The 17,945-nt window shown below is 48.3% G+C and overlaps 1 protein-coding gene across 14 annotated transcripts in view; it reads left to right on the top strand.

Moving 5' to 3' along the window:
* LOC105493409 (cut like homeobox 2) overlaps positions 1–17,945 on the top strand; it is a 318,739-nt gene that overhangs the window by 184,503 nt on the left and 116,291 nt on the right. For 13 of the 14 annotated variants that reach the window (XM_071071090.1, XM_011761016.3, XM_071071093.1 and 10 more), the window contains one exon: positions 1,085–1,132. The exons of the other annotated variant lie outside the window; for it this stretch is intronic. In XM_071071090.1, coding sequence (XP_070927191.1) covers positions 1,085–1,132 — 48 coding nt within the window. The remainder of the gene's footprint in view (positions 1–1,084; positions 1,133–17,945) is intronic. 14 annotated transcript variants of the gene reach the window in all.

The following is a 17,945-nucleotide window of genomic DNA, read 5'->3' as shown; positions in this document are numbered from 1 at the left end:
AGGAAAGCCCCAGGGATCCAGAATCAGGGGCGGAAGCAACACATTATTATTTGCGTAATGAAGGGGTTTATTCTTTACCTGCCCATAAGTCTTCTTCAGCCCATCTCTTCCTTTCCTGTGCTGTCTGGGGCACCCCCTCCCCACACTGTCTAGTCCCTCAGTGCCTCCCATGGGGATTACTGGTAGCTGTGGCTGATTGTGATGGGGGAGTCACACCAGCAGATCTCACAGGAAACTGGAGGATTAGGTTTGGAGTCTCAGGACACGTGGTTCTTAAGGCTTCCCTCTTACGTGCCAGGGAGAAGAATACGTAGGAGTTTGCCAGGCTAGCCTAAGTTGCTGGGATCCTCAGGTCATTCATGAAAGCCAGGAAATTAGGGTCTGGAAATAGGAGGCTCAGAGTGACTGGGACAAACTTCTCCTCTGAAGACAGCCCACTTCCATAGAGTTCCTCAAACATCTGCACAGCTCAAATGGGGTAGAGACCCAGCCTAGACTGCAGAAACTGCACATTCCGGTGAGGAAGGAGAGCCAAGTACACAAGTGGCATTGCTAAAATGCAAAAGGCAGTCTTCACTGGAGAGGTGGCTACAGGGTAGGGTCACGGAAACCTGAAAGAGGCTGCCCCGGGCAACACCTTGAAGGGCAGAAGGTTTTTAAGGAAGGACTTCCATGTAGTGCTAAGCATGGAGAATTCAGGTTACCTCTCCAGCCCCCACCCCACCCCAAAGTGTGACCTGGGATGGACTACCTGTCTCACAAGACATTTTGCATAAAAGACCATTCTGTGATCAAACCCATTTGAGAAATGCCACTTCCTTTGTCTTCTGGAAATTCCCTGCATGCATTATGAAAGACTCCAGAAAGTCCTGCAGGAAAGAAACCCCTTGGACTTGACATTTCCCAGTCTGGTGTGGCTTGGTACCCCTATTTGTGTGTGTCCCTTGTGAAATCCAATGGAGTTTAGGCCCCACGGGACATGCTTGGGAAATGCTGAGCCAGGGACAGCAGCGAGCTACAAGCAGGGGCCATGGGGGCGTCCCACCTGGCACTGTAGTGAACTCTTTGCTGATCTCTTTTTCAGGAAATCAGAGAGATGGTGGCTCCTGTATTAAAAAGCTTCCAAGCCGAGGTAAGACCCAGGGCCCACAACATGTCAGAAAAGTGCCCCCCATGGCTCCCCCTCCTGTCCCACCTAGAGTTGCCCAAGGGGGCCAGCAGTCTCCAGAAGCTTTGGAGAAGCTTCCCTGTCCCCATTGCAAACTCTGTGCCCTTCCCTCTGGTGTCCCATCCCAATGGTGTAGTGATAAGAATTGGTTCTCTGTTCAGTTTGACAGAATTCAAGTCTGATTCCAAGAAATCTCCCTCTCCCTAGACTTTGCCCAACCTTACACTGGCTCTGCTACATGTAAGATCTGTGACCTTGGGGCATACACAGTGGCTCACACCTGTAATCCCATGCTTTGGGAGGCTGAAGTGGGAGGATCACTTGAGGCCAGAAGTTCAAGACCAGCCTAGGCAGCATAACAAGAACCCTATCTCTACAAAAAAATTAAAAATTAGCTAGTCATGGTGGCACGTGCCTGTAGTCCCAGCTACTCTGGAGGCTGAGGTGGGAGGACTGCTTAAACCCGTCACATTGAGGCTGCAGTGAGCCATGATCCTACCACTGCACACCAACGTGGGTGACAGAGTAAGACCCCGTCTCTAAAACAATAAAAAATAAAATTTAAGAAAAATCTATGACCTTGAACAAACCTACCTCACCTTCCAGGCTTGGTTTCCTATCTTTAAAATCAGATATTGGTACGAGATGACCTTTGCCCTCTCTTGGCATTCTGCTCTCCTTTGATTCTCTGAGGCAGCCTTGCAGATAAGTCCACACCGTTACCAGCCCAACCAGAAATTCTTTGCACCAGCCCACTGTTTGAGTATAAAAGTGACATTGTCCGCATTCTTTCCTGCCAACCCGCTGAGCCCTAGTTCCTTTGCTGTCCTCAGTAAATAATTTATCTTGCTTTATGGAAGCCCTGTGATCAGGGTGAACTGCCCCCATTTCTCCTCTTTGCTTGCCTTCGTAACCAAGAGTCTGATAATGTCCATTTGGCTGGCTGGCACAGGAGGCAGGCCAAGAAAAGACTGGAATCATGCGGGTCCAGGGATTTCTAAAGTGTTCCATCTTGAGGGGGCTCTTCTCAGGCTTTTCTGGACTCAGGCAGGACCCCAGAAGGATTGGCCACACTCGGAGCTCACCAGAGGGGATGCATTTTAAGTCTGTCATCCACCAAGCGCCACATTACTTTAAATATGTCTCTTTGGAACCACATAAGCACATAAGGCAATATTAAAGTAAACAATAACTGGATTTACACAAATGTCGCTGATTTCCATATTTTTCATCCTTTCATTTTATTACCGAGTTGACTGATGTGCTTATTTATTTAGAGGGCCATCCGGTATTGATTCATTTGGTTGCGAGGTGCCTGGGCTGGGAAGAAAACAACCAGAAAGACCAATAATGTTAGGAATGGGGGTTTTCATGACTTTATGTTACAAAAAAAAAATAGAGGTTCCCATCTACCAACTCCTAGTCCCAGGAGAGCCGCTCAGCACACAAGCTACCTATAGCAACTGATCCCTCTGCCCAATCTAAAGACAGGCATTGAGCTGTTTGTAGAGAGCATCACTTTCTCAACTGTTTCCTTGCTTGAGTTGGTGTGAACAGAGCTTCCGTTGGCCTCTTAGAACCTCAGTTTTCCCTATCTGTTAAATGGGAGTATAAAGACACTGGCAAGTCTTTTCATGTTGTTTTAAGGATTAACTGAGATCTAATGCAGGGAAAGGGTTTAATATAATGTCTGACACACGAAGAGCTGTTAGCAGGTGAAGAGCACAGATGCTGGAGTCAGCCTGGGTTGGCATCCCACCTCTCCCACTTACTAGCTGTGTGATTTGAGGTGAGCTACTTAACCTTTCTGTGCCTCCATTTCCTCATCTGTAAAATGAGATACTAATTATACATATTTCAGGCCAGGCAGTGGCTCACCCCTGTAATCCCAGCACTTTGGGAGGCCGAGGAGGGTAGATCACTTCAGATCAGGAGTTTGAGACCAGCCTGGCCAACATAGTGGAACCCCAACTCTACTAAAAATACAAAAATTAGCCAGGTGTGGTGGTGGGCACCTGTAATTCCAATTACCCGGGAGTCTGAGACAGGAGAATCGCTTGAACCCAGAAGGCGGAGGTTGCAGTGAGCCGAGATCGCACCACTGCATTCCAGCCTGGGCAACAGAGCAAGACTCTGTCTCAAAAGAAAAAATGTGTATATATACATATTTCACAGGGTGAGATTGAGGAAGAACAAAGTTAGCACGGATGAAGTGCTTAAAATACTGCCTTGCATATGAGAAGTCTTGGATATTTTATTATTCCTATAAGCAGTGACCTCCAATACAGGTTTACTGGGTCTCTAGTGTGCCTGAGCAGCCATCTGCCACTTTCCTAACTAGGTGTTGAAGGCTTTTTATCTCAAAGAAGGGTTCCAGGGTTTGTTTTTTTTTTTCCTATAGGAGGTGGGTATGACTTATGTTAGCTTTTCAATAGGAGAAACGTTAGGTTTGGGTGATGTTTGGGAGAAGACCTGACTGCAGCATGGTAGAAAATACATGCAGATCTGACTCAGGCCTGGTCAAAACCTCAGCTCTGCTCCTAAACCAGCTGTGTGGCCTTGGGGAAGTTCCTTAACCTCTCTGGACTTCAGCTTTCCTCCTCAGCCAAATAAGGCTAACAATAAGGATTTAGAAGCCAGGTGCGGTCACTCATGCCTGTAATCCCAGCACTTTGGGAGGCTAAGGTGGGAGGATCACCTGGGTCCAGGAGTTTGAGACCAGCGTGGGCAACATAATGAGACCCCATCTCTACAAAAAAAATTTTAAATTAGCTGGGCATGGTGGCTCGTGCCTGTAGTCCCAGCTACTCAGGAGGCTGAGGTGGGAGGATCACTTGAGGCCAGGAGTTCAAGGCTGTAGTGAGCTATGATTATACCACTTCTTTCTAGTACGGGCAACAGAGCGAGACCTGGTCTCTTAAAAAAGGAAAAAGGATTCAAAAACTTTAGCAGCATGGAGACAGTCCCAGGGTCTGGCACACGGTTGGTGCTCAATAAATACTGGGACAGAGAAAGTCTTAGGCCAAAAGGAAAGACAAAGCAGAATTCTCGTTTTCAAAACCCATGTGACACATTGAATAGATGCTGCTTTAATAGCTGGAGACCTTAAAGAACTTTGTTAATTTTCTTAAGAGGGCTTTCCATCGTCCCTTTAATGTACCAAGAAGACTACATTTGTCTGGAATTTTATTCCTGAAACCGCTGCTTTTCTCATGATCTATTGACTAAGCCATCGTGGCCTCTGTGTCCTCCTTGCGCCTCAGGGGAGAGACGCCGCCAAAGGAAGGTGTTAATAAAAAGCATCTTCTTCGTCCAGAAAAAGCTGCACATGCACAGGCCGTTTATAATCCAAATTTGATTTTCATTTTAATTTTTTTAATGAGGCCTCATCCTTTACGCCGCTCTCCTCTCGCAATCCACTGGGCTCTGGGCTGGCGCTGCGATTCCCAAGTGGGTATTAATCACCTCCTGGAAATATTCTCTGGGGCAAACACCGTCCCAAGTCACATAAACTAGCCCATGAAATGCCAGGGCTGAGTATCACACCCATCATTCCTTCTTCCCGATGCAGGCCTTTCCTTGAACTATACCATGTTCAGTTTCATGGTATATACCATGAAATATACCATGTTGAAAAAAGATACCATGTTATTCCTGAATTTTGCTTCACCAGCCCTGGCGTGTTCAGAATCTGGGCATACTTCTTATCTTTTTATATTATTTATGTGTGGATCTATCTTTTCTTTCTTTCTGTGTATGTGTGTGTGTGTTTGTGTGCGCGCGTGCACCCGCTTGTGCCGGTGGGAGGGGGCGGAGAGGAAGTGAATTTGCCCTGCTGTGAATCAAGGAAGCTTCTCTGTCTGCCTTGATTGCTTAAAGGACAGTTTTGATTTCTCCTGTTCAGGGAAACAAAGACAGCCGGAGAAGGTGGCTTAATGGAGACAGCTTGAAATGGCCAAAGTTTGAATATCCTTGCGTACAGAGAAAAGAGCAAGACGAAAGCCTCGCTAATTATAAAAGTTGCTTTATGAAAGATAATTCAAAGCAATAATTTAGCAAACATAATCAAGTCGCACAGATGGGGTTGTTGATGGATGGATTGCAACATGCAATTAGCAGTTCTCGCAGTTACATATCATTAACCCTCCGAGCACAAAAATTATTTTCTCATTATTAGTTGAAAAGGTAAAATTAAGCTGACTAGACAGTAAAGGAACAAACTACAATTAATTACCTTCATTTATTACAGTCATTATTTTAAACTTATTTTTACTTGGAGGGAGACATGAAAACATCTAAATTAAAAGTTTTGTTATGCTAACTCAGAGGTGAAACTTTTCTGAAGCGCGTGTGCACCGGCCCAGGTTGAGATTTTCTTTTTCTCTGCCACCTTTTTCTTCCATCATAAAGGGAATGTGGCCTGTATGGTGGAAAACCTTTTGGGTTGGATTGGAACAGAGACATTCACTTGGGCCTGATTGAAACGCAGTAGTTGGGGCCGGGCGCGGTGGCTCAAGCCTGTAATCCCAGCACTTTGGGAGGCCGAAACAGGTGGATCACGAGGTCAGGAGATCGAGACCATCCTGGCTAATATGGTGAAACCCCGTCTCTACTAAAAAGTACAAACAACTAGCTGGGCGAGGTGGCGGGCACCTTTAGTCCCAGCTACTCGGGAGGCTAAGGCAGGAGAATGGCGTGAACCCGGGAGGCGGAGCTTGCAGTGAGCTGAGATCCGGCCACCGCACTCCAGCCTGGGCCACAGAGCGAGACTCCGTCTCAAAAAAAAAAAAAAAAAAGAAACACAGTAGTTTGGGGACCAAGTGGGCCGACCTGGCCTCTGACGCCCAGGGGAGGTTAGACACCCAAGGTCTGAACCCCACCCTAACACTGACAAGCTTATGTGACCTTGGTGAGTGACTTTATGTCTCTGAGCCACTGTTTCCTCATCTATAAATAGGGTCAGCTTATACAATTGCATGAGATTCGTGACATTCTGTGTGTCAAGTGGCCAGTGAGTCACTTGTTGCCAACATGGTGGGCGTGCATGGTTGCGTGGGACTGAGAATGTTCTCCCTCTAACAACTCAGGGTCTGGAGAAATTCGTGTGGCATGATCATCTTCTAGGTGCTTAGAGAGAGGGTCAAAGATGCATTAGATCATCAGCTGAGTCCATGTAATCGTTTATTCACCACAACAAGCATTTATTGAGTAGCTGCTGCATACTAGGCAGGGTTCTAGATGCTAGCCCAGTGATGGTCACAACTCAGTGGTCACCTCGACCCCTCTTGGTATGAGGGAGAGCAAGCATTTTTGCAGTACCCAGAAGAAGGACTTCCCAGAGAAGACAAGGCTACCCTTCTGTTGGCACCATGCAGGTCCGCTCAACAGATCCTTGTGGAGAACCTTCTGTGTCCCGGGCTCTGTTTGAGGACTGTTGCAGATCCAAAGATGGTGAGACACCATCCCTGCCCTCAAGGATGTCCCTAGGATTCCACATGGAATCCTTTAAAGAAAGAAAAAGAAAAAATGTCTATAGGAACCGAGTCCCTGTGATTCTGAAATAATATCCAGGAGCCCAAGGGAGGCCGTCGGTTCCATCCCAGAGGTTCTACTTGTTTGCTGCACTTCACATTGACACCCTGCCCCCATGACAGCAATGGCAGTGTCTCCATCCCATGCACATCTGCCATGTGTCCCTGCATTCCCCGCCAAGAGATGGAGTCTGTGTCTCCATACTTTGAATCTGCTCCTGTGCCTACTTTGACCAGTAGAACATGGCGGAGGTGACACTGTGCCATGATCCAGTGTAGCCTTTAGCCTTCCTGCTGGCTCTCCCCACCACACCTCTCCAAACCCATCCTTTATGTGAGAAGTGTGACTACCTGGAGACCACCCTGTGTGAGAAGCCCAGCCTGCATGGAGAGGGTCTGAGGGATAAGACAGTACGTGGAGGAGAGGCCAGTCTGCTGAGGCACCAGACTGGAGTCAGGGGCCATGGTGGACGTCCAACCCAGTTGAGCCGTCGGATGACTGCAGCCCCAACTGCCATCTGACTGTGAGCACCTGGTTCATTCACACCTCAGGGTGTCAGTGCTTGCCATACCCTCTGCCTGAAATGCTCTTCCCTGCACCATCTCTTTGCTGGATGAGCTCCTTTCAAATATCAGGTCCTGGGGAGCAGGGAACCCTCCCTGACCACCCCAGCCCTCCATCAACCCTGGAGCCCCTCGCATTCACTGGTGCTTAGCATCATCTGTTTTTATGCATCTGCCTAAAGCTAGTGGCTCGAGACTACTGTAAGGACTTTGACTGCAACTCTGAATAAGGTGGGAGTCATGGGAGGCTTTAGAGCAGAGGAGTGTCCAGCTCTTACTCAGGTTTTAACAGGATCCCTCTGGCCACTAATCTGATAATATGGGGGCCCTGGTCTCTCAGAGATGACCGAGAGGAGAGATCATTCCTCCATCCTTCCTGCCCCAGGCCCAGATGCTTTCTAAGACACTGAGGTTTTTCTGCTTTTCCCACCAAGACAATCGTGGGTGGGGAAGGATAGTCCTAACCTAGGAGAAGACCTTTCTGGTGGGTCAGCACCTGTGCTCGCAGCCAGGCTTCCTGAGAGGGGAGGGGAGGGTTTCCTCACAGCTGAGATCACCCGAGATGTGCACGTCCCTCCCTACTCTGGCCCCGAGCCCCACCCAGCCCCATGTGCTGCATCCTTCTTTGGTTTCTGTGCCCCGCTTCTGTTCCGCGTCTGCCTGCAAACTCTTGCTCTTCCGTTTGAGCTGAAATTTAATTACAGGGCTTTTTTTTTTTTTTTTTTTTTTTTTTTTTTTTTTTTTTTTGCCTTTTAACATTATTTGCTCTTCCAGCTGTCTTTGATGGCATAATTCTCTCACTCCCTAAACTACCCTTTACCCTGGTGCTCCTGGCACTGGTATGACTATCCCTTTGTAAACAGGGCCCCCTTAGAACCACCACAGATATTAGACGTGTGCAGTTCTGACAGTAGGGGAGGCCACAGGGAGCAGTGGCCTTGCTGGCTGGTGAGGCCACCCTGGGGGATGAGCGGTAGGGGCAACTGTGGCTTTTGGGGCCAAATTGACTCAGGCTTTCATTTTAGCTTGTCTGCTTCCTGGCTGTGTGACCTCGGGCAAGGCACATAACTTCTGTGGCTTTCACTTTCCTCTGCTTTTACTGTTTTTTTTTGTTTTTTTTGTTTTGTTTTGTTTTGTTTTTTGTTTTTGTTTTTGTTTTTTTGAGACAGACTTGCTCTGTCTCCCAGGCTGGAGTGCATTGGTGCAATCACATCTCACTGCAACCTCCGCCTCCCGGGCTCAAGCGATCCTCCCACCTCAGCCTCCCAAGTAGCTGGGACTATAGACGCACACCACCACACCCAGCTAATTTTTGTATTTTTTGTAGAGATAGGGTTTCACCATGTTGCCTGGGCTGGTCCTCTGTTTTTAAACGGTGGTGATAGTACCCATTTCATAGGAGTGATGGGAGTGCTCGATGAGTTGATACTTGAAAAGCCCCAAGAACAAAGCCCACCACATGGTGAATGCTTCGTGAGCATGAGCTGGCATTCCCAGCAGGTGCACTGAGACTGAGTATATCACGTTTATCCCTCCCATGAGCCCCATGATGAAGTTTCTGCTCCTACCCATTGCTCAGGTGAGATGACTGAGGCTCAGCCGCAGCCCATGGTAGTGAGTGGGAACTCGGGCAGGGACACCGGCTGGCAAGGTTTATCCATCACTTAGGGGGATGCCTCTTGTGTCACCTCCTCTCAGCAACGCAGCCAGGGAGGCAGAGCTGGTATCATCCCCTTTTATAGATGTAAAACCAGGGCTCAGAGAGGTAAAGTGGCTTGCCTGAGCTTACACAGCGATTCATCAGCTGAACAGAGAGCAGAAGATGCGAACCTCAGCTTAGAGGGCCAAACGGGCCCCTTGAGGGATCTGGGGGTGCAGAAGGAGCTGAGGCTGGTGATTCTAGATTTAGGGCCCAGCTGGAGATCTGCAGGTGGTTAGGGCCAGAAAGGAGCTCATCACTCAGCCAGGCCAGGCCTTTTAGATGTTTCTTTGCTGAACTGTTCTTTCAGGCAGGATCTGCCAGGAAAACCTACCGCATACAAAGAGCTGTGATTCAAGCCCAAGTCTGCATATCCAGCCCAGAACTTGGTGCATAATAAGTGCTCAATAAACAGGAGTGTTGCTTGCAGCTTACATCAGATATAATGAGGAGAAGACCTCCCATTCTCTCTACTACCCCCGACACGCACATGTGCACACACATGACCCACCCTCTTTCCTCTGCCGGAGTGCAGTGGCGCAATCTTGGCTCACTGCAACCTCTGCCTCCTGGGTTCAAGCAATTCTCGTGCCTCAACCTCCCAAGTAGCTGGGACTGCAGGAGTGCACCACCACACCCAGCTAATTTTTGTATTTTTTGAAGAGACGTGGTTTCACCATGTTGGCCAGGCTGGTCTCGAGCTCCTAGCCTCAAGCGATCCTCCTGCCTCTGCCTCCCAAAGTGCTGGGATTACAGGCGTGAGCCACCGCGCCCGGCCTCCCCATCCTCCTTCCTCTTTGATAACATAGTTGCTTTGATGGTGCATCGTCCTTGGCTGCCCATAACCAAGTCTTGCCCCTCTGGAAGTCTGCCCTGCCCGGCTTGGGGTAAAACTTAACGATAAACTGAATGAACGTCCTTCCGAATTTAATATTAAGAACCCACCAAAGCATTATTGAACCTGTCACACCATATTACAACCAAATTAAGAACCAGCAGCAATCCTCTTTCATTCGGTATTATATGCCTTATAAAGTAAATTATTAATGCTTTTTTCCCCCCAGTTAAGCAGTTATTTGCAGTTGTTCCGGGTATTTCTCATTAGAAATAACATCATCTAAAGAACGATATTGATTGATTTTTTTAATCTTGGAGTCATGGACGTGAACCACATATTTATATGACATTCCCTTTAACTAGAATTCTCGCGCTTTATTTTTATATTATTGATCTTTTTGACACGAATTGCTTTTTGGCCTTGTGCGAATGTTGTAAGCTTTCCGCCTGCAGAGGAATGGGCTGGCGTCTGGGCCGGGCTGGGAAGAGTGATCGCTCCAGCCGCGTGGCAGTAACATTCCCGCACATTTAACAACAATTAGTCTGTGCCGACGCCATGGTAGGCTTTCGTGTATGAAAATTTACAAGCCTTTTAATGGACTGCATTATGGAAGGCCGTGCGGGGCCAGTCGGTGGGGAGATAAGGCTGCTGGGCGTGCATCCATCTCATGGCTCAGTCGGCCCAGTGACTCTCAGTGGTCACGTCTGCCTCCTGGGAGGTGGGAGACGCAAGATGGAAGCTACTGCCACAGCCCCACTGACACCAGCGTGGGTCATGTGGCCACTCGTGCAGTCCTGCGTTTATCTGGTCAGTAGATGTTTGTTGAGCACCTGCTAGGTGCCAGGTGTGGCGCTAGATGCAGGGGCTAAGGTGGTAAACATTACTATTTACTCATGCATTCTGGAAGAATTTGAGTACCCACTGGGTGTCAGGAGCAGCACTTAATTCCGGGGGTGAAAGGGTGAGTGCAGATTCCTCGTTCATCTGGAGCCTGTGGCAGTGGAGAAGTGACTTAAGCTTAGAGTCGCCTGGAGCCGGGTTCAAATTGCAGTGCTGCCGATTGCCAGGTTCTTCAGTGAACCTCAGTTTCCTTGTCTGTAAAATGGGGACCTACTGCTTAGGAAGGCTGGGTGGATTCGGTGCAGATCAAGAGCTTGTTGCAGAGTAGAGAGGACCATGGTGATTCAGTGTTGCTGCCAGCTGAGCTCTGGACACTCTTTCTGTTCTCTCCAAAACCTAAGGTTCCAGACGTACATCCCGCGTTCCCACTGGGCTTCAATCCTCGTAGCTCCTAGGGTTGGGGCAGCCTGGTGTCCCCCTCCTGCTCACTCTGGCTTTCTCCTGCATTTTCTTGTTGGAAAACCAGCCAGGGCAGCCAGCTGGGGGCAGGCCGTGATGGAGTCTTCCTAGAGGGCACACCCCCAGGGATGCCCTCACCCCTCCAACGAGCCCCCCCAGAGCACACCCCTGCCTCCCTCCTGAGACCTTCATTTCACAGCATGTATTTGGCACCTGTTGTCTACAAGGGTGAGTGCCAGGCTTCAGGGATGTGGCAACGGGTGGCCCCAGATACCTTTCCTGTCCTCACAGCATACACGACCTCATGGGAGAGACAGATGGACCCACACACCCCCAGACAGCGCCAGTGACAATCACGTTATGGTTGAGTTTCACAAGGTCAGGATATGGGGATGGGAGAGAGGAACCAGCCCACCCATTTCCTCATTGAGAAATGCTTTCTGGAGCCCCACTATATGCAGACCCTGTGCAGTGCCCTGGGGATAGGCAGGGAACAAGATGTATGCCCCTGTCTCTAAGCTAAAAGTACAGTGAGGGACATGCATACTTACGTCATGCATAGGAGTTACCTAAAAGATAGTATAGCACAGTGGTTAAGAGTGTGGCTCTGGAATCAGACTGCCTGGGTTCAAATCCCAGCTTTGCTACTTATTACAGTCATCCCTCCGAATACATGGGGGATTGGTTCCAAGACCTGCCCCACACCCAAAACCATGCAAGTCCCCCTGCATATAGGAAAACCTGGCTCTGCATATGTGCAGGTTTCACATCCAGTGAAAACTATGGTGTGTGTGTGTGTATTTTTTTTGAGACAGAGTCCCACTCTGTCTCCCAGATTGGAGTGCACTGTTGCATTCTCAGCTCACTGCAACCTCCACCTCCCATATTCAAGCGATTCTCCTGCCTCAGCCTCCTGAGTAGCTGGGATTACAGGCCTGTGCCACCACGCCTGGCTAATTTTGTATTTTTAGTAGAGACGGGGCTTCACTGTGTTGACCAGGCTGGTCTCGAACTCCTGACCTCAGGTGATCCGCTTGCCTTGGCCTCCCAAAGTGCTAGGATTACAGGCATGAGCCACTGTGCCAGGCTTTAAAAACTATGTTTTTTATTGCATTTGGCTGAAAAAAAAAAAAAATCTGTGTGTCAACAGACCTGCGCAGTTCAAACTTATGTTGTTCAAGGGTCAACTGTAATCTGTGACTGGGGCACTTTTCTTTTTCTCTGTGCCTTGATGTCTTCATCTGTAAAATGGAACTCATTGTCGTCCGTAAAATGGGATTTGCAAGCCACTGCAGGGTGACCCCAGTAAACCACCATAGACAATCTTTGTACCAAGTGAGAACAGAGGTACAAATGGTACTTCACCTTATAGGTGAAGGTGAAGATCAGATGAGGTAATAGATGTAAAGGCGTAGAACAGTGCCTGGTGCAGAGAAAGCTTAGATCAGTGTCAGAGGCTGCGATTACCATGATTATTACAATTAAGATGATTATGACTCTGAAATAATCCCCCGGTGTATTGACTAATTGTGGAGGTGCTGACTGCTGCCTCCACAAAGGCAAAGTGCAGTTGCACCCAGAAAGGGCCCCCGCTCTTGGCCTAGCTCAGAGGCAGAGGGCTGGACTGTGTGACCCCCTAGGTTCATTGTCAGAATGGGTCCCCTGAAGCAACACCTCCAAATTTAGATACAGAAGGAACCTTTCTAGATGTAGGTGTCCTCTCTGAGGTGGGCCCTGCGAGAGACCTTCAGACATCCGATATCACAATCAAACCTCCCAGATGCCCTGAACAGCAGGAATGAGGCCCAGAGAGGGTGAGAAACCCACCTTAGGTCACACAGCCAGGAGAAGGATAGGCCCGGGTGAGGTCACTTTCTCTCTAGCCTGTCTCCTGTTCCATAAAATGGGTTCTTTTTTTTTTTTTTTTTTTTTTTTTTTTGAGACGGAGTCTCGCTCTGTCGCCCAGGCTGGAGTGCAGTGGCGCGATCTCGGCTCACTGCAAGCTCCGCCTCCCGGGTTCACGCCATTCTCCTGCCTCAGCCTCCCGAGTAGCTGGGACTACAGGCGCCCACAACCGCGCCCGGCTAATTTTTTGTATTTTTAGTAGAGACGGGGTTTCACCGTGGTCTCGATCTCCTGACCTTGTGATCCGCCCGCCTCGGCCTCCCAAAGTGCTGGGATTACAGGCGTGAGCCACCGCGCCCGGCAAAATGGGTTCTTATAACATCTACCTTGTTTATCCTGGGGCGATGGGTGAAGAACCAATGTGATCACGCAGTTGAAAGAAATTTACCTAGCTGGGTATGGCGCCTCACACCTGTAAGCCCAGCACTTTGGGAGGCCAAGGTGGAAGGATTGTTTGAGCTCAGGAGGTTGAGACCAGGCTTGGTCTCTACAAAAAAAATTTTTTTGGCCAAACACAGTGGCTCACGCTTATAATCCTAACACTTTGGGAGGCCAAGGCAGGCCAACTGCTTGGGCTCAGGAGTTCGAGAGCAGCTTGGGTAACATAGTGAAACCCCATCTCTCCAAAAAAATTAGCCAAGCGTGATGGTGCACGCCTGTACTCCCAGCTACTAGGGGGCCTGAAGTGGGAGGAATGCATGAGGCCAGGAGGTCGAGGCTGCAGTGAACTGAGATCGTGCCACTGCGCTCCAGCCTGGATGACAAAGTGAGACCCTGTCTCAAAAATAAATAAATAAATAGATAGATAGATAGATAAAATCATTTCCAGCTACTCCAAAGGCTGAGACGGGAGGATTGCTTGAGCCCAGGTCGAGGCTGCAACAGTGAGCAATTATCATGCCACTGGACTCCAGCCTGGGTGACAGAGCAAGACCCTATCTCAAAAGAGAGACAGAGAGGGAGGGAAGGAAGGAAGCAGGATAGGAAGGGAGGAGAGGAATGGGGAGGGGAGGACGGGGAGGGGAGGAATGGGGAGGGGAGGAGTGGGGAGAGGGAAGAAGGGGAAGGAAAAAGAGATTTGCCAACCAAAGTAGGACTCACAGGTGAGTTCCAGAGCTGAGTGTGAGGCTGCCTGTGTGCTGCCTACAGCAGTGTCTTTCTCTAGAATCTTGCACTACTCAGTGTGGTCACCAGGCCAGCAGCATCCACATGGCCTGAAAGTACCTTAGAAGTGCAGTCTCCATCCCCTACCTCCATGTCCCAGACCTCTAAAAACCAAGATCTGCAGTTTAACAAGGTCTGCTGGTGATTATGGGGCACATGAAAGTTTGAGACACTCGACCTCAGAGCCCACTGACTTCCAACCCTGGCTGCCCAGTGGAATCCCCTGCAAGTTTTAAAAAATACCAAGACCTGGGTCCCAGCTCACAGTGGCGGGTGTTCTTGGTCTGGCATGAGGCTTGAGCGTCAGGATTGTAAAAGCTTCTGGTGATTCACAGGTTTGAGAGCCCCTGCCCTGAAACTCACCATCTAGCAGAAGAGACAGACCTGTGGAAATAACCAGGGGAGTGCTGGTAAATGCTGAACAACTGGCTGGCTGGGAGGAGCCCGGATCTGTGGCATCTGCTCATTTCTGTAGTGTAAATATTCCCACCATGGCCAATTTCAAGCTGCAAACATGATGTCGTTGACAGGGGGCTGGGAAGAGATGTGCAGAACATTATTATAGAGTATTTCCAGCACATACACAATAGATGCAAAAATCCTCAGAGCACAGACAGCAGTGGAATGTAGTCAAATAATTAGGAAGTCATGAGCATTGAGTATGTATTGCCTTTTTTTCAAATTTGTGTTGTGGTAAAATACATGTAACATAAAATTTACCGTCTTAGGCCGGGCGCGGTGGCTGAAGCCTGTAATCCCAGCACTTTGGGAGGCCGAGACGGGCGGATCAGGAGGTCAGAAGATCAAGACCATCCTGGCTAACACGGTGAAACCCCGTCTCTACTAAAAAATACAAAAAAAAACTAGCCCGGTGAGGTGGCGGGCGCCTGTAGTCCCAGCTACTCGGGAGGCTGAGGCAGGAGAATGGCGTGAACCTGGGAGGCGGAGCTTGCAGTGAGCTGAGATCCGGCCACTGCACTCCAGCCTGGGCCACAGAGCGAGACTCCGTCTCAAAAAAAAAAAAAAAAAAAAAAAAAAATTTACCGTCTTAACCATTTTTAAGTGTACAGTTCAATGAGTTAAGTACATTTACGCTGTTAATGCAACAAGCAGTCCCATCCATCTCCAGAACTCTTTTTATCTTGCAAAACTGAAACCTCTACCCATTGAATACGAATTCCCCCCATTCCTCTCCCCCAGCCCCTGGCACCCGCCATTCTACTTTCTGTCCCTATGCATTTGACTACTCCAGGGACCTCCTATAGGTGGCACCATACAGTATTTGTCCTTTTGTGACTGGCTTATTTGGCTAAGCTTTATGTCCTCAAGGTTCGCACATGTGGTATTACATTTATGTTTAACAAAATTTGTTTAGTTGTAGGTTTATATGATTTAGTTTTATGGCTATGTTTAACAACCAGATTGCAAAATTTCTGAAAACATAAAATTGCTTTGTAAGCCACTGCAGGGCTGACCCCAGTAAACTACCACAGAGAATCTTTGTAACAAGCGAGACCAGAGGTACAAATGGCATGCTTTAGGTCAGAGGTCAGCAGACTGTGGCCGTTGGGCTAAAGCCTATCTTTGTAAATAAAGTCTTATTAGAACACAGTCCATTTGTATCCATGGATTCCATGAATTCAACCAGCCTCAGATCAACAATATTTTTTAAACCACTAAGGAGTAATAGTACAACAATTAAAAATAATATAAATTTTAAAAATACAGTGTAACAGCTATTTATGTAACATTTACATTTTATTAGGAATCATAAGTCATCTAGAGATGATTTAAAGTATACAGGAGGGGCCAAGTGCAGTGGCTTATGCCTGTAATCCCAGCACTTTGGGAAGCTGAGGCAGGTAGATCATGAGGTCAAGAGATCGAGACCATCCTGGCCAACATGGTGAAACCCTGTCTCTACTAAAAATACAGAAATTATCTGGGCATGGCGGCGCATGCCTGTAGTCCCAGCTACTCAGGAGGCTGAGGCAGGAGAATTGCTTGAACCTGGGAAGCAGAGGTTGCAGTGAGCCGAGACCGCGCCACGGCACTCCAGCCTGGCGACAGAGCGAGACTCCGTCTCAAAAATAAATAAATAAATAAATAAATAAATAAATAAATAAATAAATAAATAACAAAGTATACAGGAGGGTTGGGCACGATGGTTCATACCTGTAACCCCAGCAGTTTGGGAGGCTGAGGCAGGAGGATTGCTTGAGACCAGCATGGGCAACATATTGATACCCCTTCTCTACAAAATTTTTTTGAAAATTAGCTGGGCATGGTGGTGCACACCTGTAGTCCCAGCAACTCAAGAGGCTGACGCGGGAAGATTGCTTGAGCCCAGGAGTTTGAAGCTGCAGTGAGCTGTGACTGTACCACTGTACTCCTGGGCAACAGAATAAGACCTTGTCTCAAAAAATAAAATATAATATAAATAAAAGTATACAGGAGGATATGCATAGATCATATGCAAACAATACACCATTTTGTATAAAGGATTTGAGCATTGGAGGATTTTGGTATCGTCAGGGGGTCCTGAAACCATCCCCATGGATACTGAGGGGTGGCTGTTGTTAGATCAGAACCTGTCTAGCCCACAAAGATTAATATATCTGACCCCTTACAGGGAACGTTTGCCAGCCCCTGCTTTTAGGTGTAGAAGGAATGTGAGAAATTTAATCACCTTATTCATTCACTTATTCATTCATTCATTTGTTTAGCAAATATTTACAGAGCACCTACGCCTGGCACTGCTATAGACACAGAAGCAAGTAAGACCAAGATGATTCCCTCACAGAGCTAACCTTTTGGCGGGAAGACAGATGTAAATATATAATTCCAGCTGCACCAGGGAGCTTCCTGGGGCTATGAGAGCATCCTGGGATGTCAGGGAGGGCTTCCGGGAGGAAGTGACCTGTGTGTGAATTGAAGCAAGAGTAGGGACATTCTAGCCACAGGAAGAGCGGACCGGCATGCCAGATAAAAGGAATAGCAGGTACAAATGCCCCAAGGCAGGAAGCAAGTGGGAATTGCAGGGCCTGAAAGCCAATGAGAGGTGGTCTGAGCCCCCAGGTATGCTTCTGTGCCCTGGCCCCTAGTCTCTCCAGATCTGCTTTGCCAAGCACAGCATCACCTTGAGCCAGGTATCCCTGGCTCACTGGCCCCCATCGTCTCCCCACCCTTGAAGACCGCCTCTTAAATTCTGTTTATTCTCCCACCTGGCCCTGGAGTCCACACTGCAACAGACAAAGGTTCTTACTTATTTCCTCCCTGAGGTTTATAAACTCCTGCCCTATAATAAAATCACTCTCACCACAAGCACAAAATAATAACACTTAATTAAAATACATAAAACCAAAGACTGGCAGAATCCAGTGAAGATTAAAATCAACTGAATCCTACAGCCCAGAACTCAGCAGAGGTCCTGCCCTGAGACCCAGGGACTGAGACACAGAGGTGGGGTGAGGGAGATGGGAGGGGGTGGGGGAGCAAGGGGAGTTCCTATTTCTTGAGCACTGATTGAGTGTCATACTCAGGGCTGGTTATCCAACATCTGGGCTGTTACGGAATATTCTGGAGAATCCTGAGAACATTGTGGTTTTTTTACAAAGGGGAAACTGATACTCAGGTTGAGACACCAAGATCACATACTGAGAAGTTGAAGAGCTAGAATTTGAACCCACGCCTGTCTGCGTTAGTCAAAATGGGCTCGTCTCTGTTTTAACAACTTCAAACACAGATGAGGCTGCGTCACAGTCTAGTGCTGGTTGA

Source organism: Macaca nemestrina, chromosome 10 (genome assembly GCF_043159975.1).
Source record: "Macaca nemestrina isolate mMacNem1 chromosome 10, mMacNem.hap1, whole genome shotgun sequence".
NCBI classification, from domain to species: Eukaryota; Metazoa; Chordata; class Mammalia; order Primates; family Cercopithecidae; genus Macaca; species Macaca nemestrina.
This window is presented reverse-complemented; position numbering and strand designations above follow the sequence as displayed.